The 8,097-nt window shown below is 53.2% G+C and overlaps 1 protein-coding gene across 1 annotated transcript; it reads left to right on the top strand.

Annotated features, from left to right (window-relative positions):
- The first annotated feature begins 3,129 nt into the window (after positions 1–3,129).
- On the top strand, positions 3,130–7,781 carry LOC142912557 (uncharacterized). The gene is made up of 2 exons (XM_076060670.1): positions 3,130–3,294; positions 6,713–7,781. Exons 1-2 carry the CDS (start codon positions 3,268–3,270, stop codon positions 7,349–7,351), a joined length of 666 nt encoding a protein of 221 aa, XP_075916785.1. The 5' UTR covers positions 3,130–3,267; the 3' UTR covers positions 7,352–7,781.
- The last annotated feature ends 316 nt before the right edge of the window (positions 7,782–8,097 follow it).

Raw genomic sequence — 8,097 nt, forward strand, 5'->3', positions numbered from 1 at the left:
ACAGGGTGAGGCCACTTCAGGTTGTCCGTTAGTTCTGCAAGATATAAACCCCACGGCGAAAGGTCTCGAGACCTCCCACGAGGCACAAATCAGACCGCGCGGCGTTGCAGCGGCGGTTTCTTATACGAACTACTCAAAATGTTACCTATAGCAAAGTCTTTATTTGAAAAATCATTCTCATGTCCAGCTGCCTGGTGGGGTGGCGCCCCACCGCCCCCTAGTGGACTAAGTCAGACACCACCCCCCACTGCCCCTAGTGGACTAAGTCAGACACCACCCCCACTGCCCCCTAGTGGACTAACTAAGTCAGACACCACCCCCACTGCCCCCTAGTGGACTAAGTCTGACACCACCCCCACTGTCCCCTAGTGGACTAAGTCAGACACCACCCCCACTGTCCCCTAGTGGACTAAGTCAGACACCACCCCCACTGTCCCCTAGTGGACTAAGTCAGACACCACCCCCCACTGCCCCCTAGTGGACTAACTAAGTCAGACACCACCCCCACTGTCCCCTAGTGGACTAAGTCAGACACCACCCCCACTGTCCCCTAGCGGACTAAGTCAGACACCACCCCCCACTGCCCCCTAGTGGACTAAGTCAGACACCACCCCACTGCCCCCTAGTGTGTGAACGCGCACCACCACTGCCACCACTGCCACGACCGCCACCACCACCACTGCCACCACCGCCACGACCGCCACCACCACCACCACCACGGCCACCACCACCACTGCAACCACTACAACCACCACCCACCTCACCTCAAATGAGTACCTGGTGCGGTGTGTAGTAATCATCGCCAGGAGGGAGACAAAGGCGGCCGGGCGTGGTGCTGACCACCCACCCCCTCATGTGCCACAGTGCCGGCAGCCTTCATAGCTGCTGCTACTCGCTAACAGCACTTGCCCCTACAGTCTGTTACAGGCTACACAGTGGGGAATCTTTGTGTTTGTGTGTGCCTGGCCCCGCCCTGCCTCACCCACCCACCACAGCCAGAATACCTCGTCACACACACAGCGTGACGAGGTGTGAACACACACAGCGTGACGAGGTGTGAACACACACAGCGTGACGAGGTGTGAACACACACACAGTGTGACGAGGTGTGAACACACACAGTGTGTGACGAGGTGTGAACACACAGTGTGACGAGGTGTGAACACACACAGCGTGACGAGGTGTGAAAACACACAGCGTGACGAGGTGTGAACACACACATTGTGACGAGGTGTGAACACACACACAGCGTGACGAGGTGTGAACACACACACAGCGTGTGACGAGGTGTGAACACACACTGTGTGTGATGAGGTGTGAACACACACACACCGTGACGAGGTGTGAACACACACAGCGTGACGAGGTGTGAACACACACACAGCGTGACGAGGTGTGAACACACACAGCGTGACGAGGTGTGACACACACACATCGTGACGAGGTGTGAACACACAGCGTGACGAGGTGTGAACACACACAGTGTGACGAGGTGTGAACACACACACACAGCGTGACGAGGTGTGACACACAGTGTGACGAGGTGTGAACACGCACAGCATGACGAGGTGTGAACACACACAGTGTGACGAGGTGTGAACACACACACAGCGTGACGAGGTGTGAACACACACTGCGTGACGAGGTGTGAACACACACAGCGTGACGAGGTGTGAACACACACTGCGTGACGAGGTGTGAACACACACACAGCGTGACGAGGTGTGAACACACACAGCGTGACGAGGTGTGAACTCACACAGTGTGACGAGGTGTGAACACACACACAGTGTGACGAGGTGTGAACACACACAGTGTGTGACGAGGTGTGAACACACAGTGTGACGAGGTGTAACACACACACATTGTAACGAGGTGTGATCACACAGTGTGTGACGAGGTGTGAACACACACAGTGTGACGAAGTGTAACACACACAGTGTGACGAGGTGTGAACACACATTGTAACGAGGTGTGATCACACAGTGTGTGACGAGGTGTGAACACACACAGCGTGACGAGGTGTGAACACACACAGTGTGACGAGGTGTAACACACACACATTGTAACGAGGTGTGATCACACAGTGTGTGACGAGGTGTGAACACACACAGCGTGACGAGGTGTGAACACACACAGTGTGACGAGGTGTAACACACACACACACATTGTAACGAGGTGTGATCACACAGTGTGTGACGAGGTGTGAACACACACACAGTGTGACGAGGTGTGAACACACACAGTGTGTGACGAGGTGTGAACACACACAGTGTGACGAGGTGTAACACACACACATTGTAACGAGGTGTGATCACAGTGTGTGACGAGGTGTGAACACACACAGTGTGACGAGGTGTAACACACACACATTGTAACGAGGTGTGATCACACAGTGTGTGACGAGGTGTGAACACACACAGCGTGACGAGGTGTGAACACACACAGTGTGACGAGGTGTAACACACACACATTGTAACGAGGTGTGATCACACAGTGTGTGACGAGGTGTGAACACACACAGCGTGACGAGGTGTGAACACACACAGTGTGACGAAGTGTAACACACACAGCGTGACGAGGTGTGAACGAGGTGTGAACACGGAGTGATTGAGAACCCAGCAATAATGATCATTTCATTCACGCACGACTTGACCGTGGTAAAATCCTCTATACAAAAATAATAATTAAGGGGACGTACATAAATGACGTCACGCGACTTTGGGTCATTCGGTAAAGTCACGGATAAAGGTTTCAAAGGAAATAAAATTAACTATGACGTTTCGATCCCAACACCAAGAAAATGAATTCCTGCAGTCGTGAAAGTTTTAAGTCTTAAAATTGTATTTCTTACACTTGGCCAAAATAATGGGGTGGAGGGTATCGCGTGATTTCAAGAGGAGATTGTATATACACACCACCACACCTGGCTAAAGCAATTAACCACTCAATTAATTAAGGTGCTAAGTGGAGGCACGTGGCTGGGCTAAACCATTTAAATACTCACGCGCCACCCGCTAAAGCAATTAACCACTCAGTTAATTAAGGTACTAAGTGGAGGCACGTGGCTGGGCTAAACAATTTAAATACTGACACGTGACACCCGCTAGGCACTTTGAACACAGCACGTGGCTGGGCTAAGACATTTAAATACTGACACGTTACACCCCCACACGCACAGCAGCGGTGGTGGTGGTGACGGTGGTGGTGGAATCTGCTCCTCCGCTTCTCAGTTGACGAAATTTTTTTTTATCTGCCGTTGTAGCGATGGAGAATGTAAAATCTCCGCTGGAAGTGAGTAGATAACCCCCCCCTCTCTCTCGTTCAGCGCTCCCCCATCTCTCCCCATCTCTCTCTCCCCCTACCCCGACCCTCTCCCCCATCCACCTCCCGTACCGCGCGTCCTTCATTTCCGCAGTTTTGACTTCAGCAGCCAAAGTGCGTCTCTGTGTTGTCTCTCTCTCTGTGTCTCTGTGTTGTTGCTGTGTCTCTCTCTATCTGTGTCGTTGCTGTGTCTCTCTCTGTGTCTCTGTGCTGTGTCTCTCTCTGTGTCTCTGTGTTGTTGCTGTGTCTTTATCTGTGTCTCTGTGTTGTTGCTGTGTCTCTCTCTCTATGTGTCTCTGTGTTGTTGCTGTGTCTCTCTATCTGTGTTGTTGCTGTGTCTCTCTGTGTCTCTGTGTTGTTGCTGTGTCTCTCTATCTGTGTTGTTGCTGTGTCTCTCTCTCTGTGTCTCTGTGTTGTTGCTGTGTCTCTCTATCTGTGTTGTTGCTGTGTCTCTCTCTCTGTGTCTCTGTGTTGTTGCTGTGTCTCTCTCTCTCTCTATCTGTGTTGTTGCTGTGTCTCTCTCTCTGTGTCTCTGTGTTGTTGCTGTGTGTCTCTATCTGTGTTGTTGCTGTGTCTCTCTCTATCTGTGTTGCTGTGTCTCTCTCTGTGTCTCTGTGTTGTTGCTGTGTCTCTCTCTATCTGTGTCTCTCTCTGTGTTGTTGCTGTGTGTCTCTCTCTATTTGTGTCTCTCTCTGTGTCTCTGTGTTGTTGCTGTGTGTCTCTCTCTATCTGTGTTGTTGCTGTGTGTCTCTCTCTATCTGTGTCTCTCTCTGTGTCTCTGTGTTGTTGCTGTGTCTCTTTCTCTATCTGTGTTGTTGCTGTGTCTCTCTCTTTGTGTCTCTGTGTTGTTGCTGTGTGTCTCTCTCTATCTGTGTCTCTCTCTGTGTCTCTGTGTTGTTGCTGTGTGTCTCTCTCTATCTGTGTCTCTGTGTTATTGCTGTGTCTCTCTATCTGTGTCTCTGTGGTGTGCCTCTCTCTGTGTCTCTGTGTTGTTGCTGTGTCTCTCTATCTGTGTCTCTCTCTCTGTGTCTCTGTGTTGTTGCTGTGTGTTTCTGTGTCTCTCTCTGTGTTGTTGCTGTGTGTCTCTCTCTATCTGTGTCTCTCTCTGTGTCTCTGTGTTGTTGCTGTGTGTCTCTCTCTATCTGTGTCTCTGTGTTATTGCTGTGTCTCTCTCTATCTGTGTCTCTGTGGTGTGCCTCTCTCTGTGTCTCTGTGTTGTTGCTGTCTCTCTCTCTGTGTCTCTGTGTTGTTGCTGTGTTTCTCTCTCTCTGTGTTTCTCTCTGTGTTGTTGCTGTGTCTCTCTCTTTGTGTCTGTCTCTGTGTTCTCTCTCTGTGTCTCTGTGTTGTCTCTCTCTCTGTGTCTGTGTGTCTATGTTGTGTGTCTCTGTGTGTCTCTGTGCTAGCAGTGGTGTTGGCAATTCCAACAAGACCTACATCTCTGCTTTATTGACCTGGTCAAGGCCTATTATACCATCAGTAGGCCTGGGCTCTGGGTTGTTCTTCGTGCTTTTGGAGTACCTGACCCTCTGCTCACGATCATTAAGGACCTTCATGATAGTGAGCGGACCCGGGTAAAACTACGTGGCCGGGAGTCAGAGCCATTCCCTGTACACCTTGGGGTGCGACAGGGATGTCCTCTGGCTCCCACATGATTTAACATCTATTTTGACCACGTAGTTCGTGAAACCTTCAGTAGCTGTACCAGAGGAATTTCCATCTGGTACAGATACAATGGGAGGCTGGTCGATGCCCGGGTGCAGTCAAGGGATGGCTCCCTATTGGTCAACCACGTTATGTATGCCGACGACCTGGTAATTGGGGTTCACTCAGAGGAGGCGTTGGAGGTGCTGCTTCTGAAACTGGAGTGTGCCACTAAGAGGTGGGGCCTTACCATCAGCCCCACCAAAATGAAGCACCTGCCTGGGTATTTTGTACCATCGGGCACTCCACCCCCAAAACTCCCAATCGGTGATGGGACAGTTGTGGAGAGAGTGGAGAGTTTCCCATACCTGGGCAGTGTGCTCATGGCCGGCTCCGGTTTAACAGCAGAGGTCTCACTCCGAATCAGTCGAGCGGCATTATCTTGTCATCGGTTGCGTAACGCTGTGTGGAAGCTACATGGTCTGTCGCTCCGCATCTCTACGCTTGCGAAACATGGACCCCCCTAATGGAATATCTTCGCCGGTTAAAAACATTTAGGCTGGACTGCCTACGATCAATCCTGCGTTTAACCAGGCTGGATTGTGTGAGCAGCTCACAAATCCTCGAAAGATCTGGACAAAGTCCCATCGGTGAGCTCCTCCAGGCAGGCAAGGCTGCGTTGGCTGGGTCATGTAGCCTGCATGCCCAGCCACCGCATGCCTAAACAGCTTTTGTTCGGCCGGATTGAGGGGGCTAAACGGGCGCGGCACGGGCTAGAGAAGAGATGGAGTGATGTGGTACAGAAAGACGTGGACCTGAGTGGACTTGCCGATGACCGGTACCAGCGGTGTCAAGATCGGCCTCTGTGGAGGAGGCTCGTGAAGGACGCTGCAGGCCAGTTGGAGGCAGTCGCCCTCCAACAACAACGGAGGGCGGAGGAGCGACGCTCACAACAACGAGCGGAGCGCCGGGTGGCTAAAGCACAGCAGGTTGGCACAGTAGGGGGCACAGGTGGTGCATCAGCCAGTCATCTCAGTCAGTCAACCCGTGGCACCTGCTGGGTCTACCCCGTGACCCCCTGCCAGCGGGCGTTCGACACTTCACGTGGCCTCAGGGTGCACATGGCCTGGCACAAGCGTCGTGGTGACGTCACCGCCACTTAGTGGCGAACGGCGGTTGTTGTCTCTGTGTTATCTCTCTGTGTCTGTGGCGAGGGGTGATGCAGCGGGCCGTGAGCGGTGTGCTCCCTCTCCACGCCCCCGCGCTACGTCCTGATGACACCCAAACGGGCAGACTCATTCTTCGTTACATTTTCGGAAAAGGCAAACAGCGATGGTGCTGCTGCTGCTGATGATGATGCTGCTTGTTACTGCATGATGATGGGTGATGATGGATGCTGCTGATGATGATGCTGCTTGTTACTGCATGATGATGGGTGATGATGGTGCTGCTGCTGCTGATGATGATGCTGCTTGTTACTGCATGATGATGGGTGATGATGGTGCTGCTGCTGATGATGATGATGCTTGTTACTGCATGATGATGGGTGATGATGGTGCTGCTGCTGATGATGATGATGATGCTTGTTACTGCATGATGATGGGTGATGATGGATGCTGCTGCTGATGATGCTGCTTGTTACTGCATGATGATGGGTGATGATGGATGCTGTTGATGATGATGCTGCGTGATGATGATGATGAATAGGGGAGTGTATTGCCTAGAGCTCCTGTGTTATCTCCCGCAGCTGCAGCAGCAGCTGGAGCTGCAGCAGCAGCAGCTGGAATTCCAGCAGCAGCAGCTGGAGCTGCAGCAGCAGCAGCAGCTGAGGCGTCAGCAGGAGGAGCTGCTTTTCCAGCAGCTGGACGCGAGCCTGGAGCTGCACCTGGTGATGAGGCTTCAGCACCACGAGTGGCTGGAGCAGGCGGAGCTCCGGCAACAGCAGCAGGAGCTGCAGCAGCATCTGGAGCTGCGGCACCAGCAGGCGCTGGAGCAACAGCAGCAGGAGCTGGAGCTGCAGCAGCAGCTGCAGCAACAGCAGCCGCTGGAACTTCGGCAGCAGCAGCAGCCGCTGGAGCTGCGGCACCAGCAGCAGCTGGCGCAGCAGCAGCAGCTGGAGCTGGAGCTGCAGCAGCAGCTGGAGCTGCTGCAGCAGCAGCATCAGCTGGAGCAGCAGCAGCAGCAGCAGCGGTTTGAGTTTGAGGAGCAGCAGCTGGACCCGCACCTGGAGCTGCACCTGGTGCTGAGGCACCGGCAGCATCAGCGGCCGCAGCAGCTGGCGCTCCAGGAGCAGCAGCGGCTGGAGCAGCTGGATCTTCGGGAGCAGCAGCGGCAGCAGCGGCTGGAGCATCCGGAGTGGCAGCAAGCTCCAGCGGATGGAGCATGACCTGGAGCATGTGGAGCGGCAAGCTGCCGCTGCCGCTGCTCCTCGGTGAAGATCCAAACGACGTCAATCAGCCGACGCTGACACCGAGAGTGGTGGTGCTGGGGGAGCGGTGGTGGTGGTGGTGGTGTCAAGAAGCTGCTGTTTGCTTCTCTTGGACAGCTGCTCAGCGTGCAGCAGCACGATCACAGCCAGATGCTGAGTGAGCTCTTGAGTCGAAAGTGATTGGGGGGGGGGGGCAATAAGCCAATTGCTTGACCGCATTCATTTTTTTATTTTTCCATCCCCATAGGAGATACTCTGCGGCGACACAAGCGCCGGTGCTTTTGCCGAGATTGTTGACAAAGCACGCTGGCCTTGAACCAGTTGATGCGTGCTGCTGTATGCCTCTTCGTGCTTACCTGCAGCGTGGAAAATAAAGACGATTTCCTGTCTTCTGTCCGGGCCACTTTATCACAGTTCGTTACACAACACTCGCCTGCTAGGCCCGTCGCTCGTTCGCTCCCTCACTCGCCTCGTCCTTATCCTATTACTACACTCCTTCACGATCCTATTACTACCCTCCACGATCCTATTACTAAACTCCTTCCCGATCCTATTACTACACTCCTTCACGATCTTATTCACTACTCTCCTTCCCGATCCTATTACTACACTCCTTCCTGATCCTATTACTACCCTCCTTCATGATCCTATTCACTACTCTCCTTCCCGATCCTATTACTACTCTCCTTCACGATCCTATTACT

The sequence above is a fragment of the Petromyzon marinus genome, unplaced genomic scaffold, assembly GCF_048934315.1.
Source record: "Petromyzon marinus isolate PM22_M1 ecotype Great Lakes invasive population unplaced genomic scaffold, UKy_Petmar_22M1.pri1.0 PM_G_Scaffold_208, whole genome shotgun sequence".
In the NCBI taxonomy this organism is placed as follows: domain Eukaryota; kingdom Metazoa; phylum Chordata; class Hyperoartia; order Petromyzontiformes; family Petromyzontidae; genus Petromyzon; species Petromyzon marinus.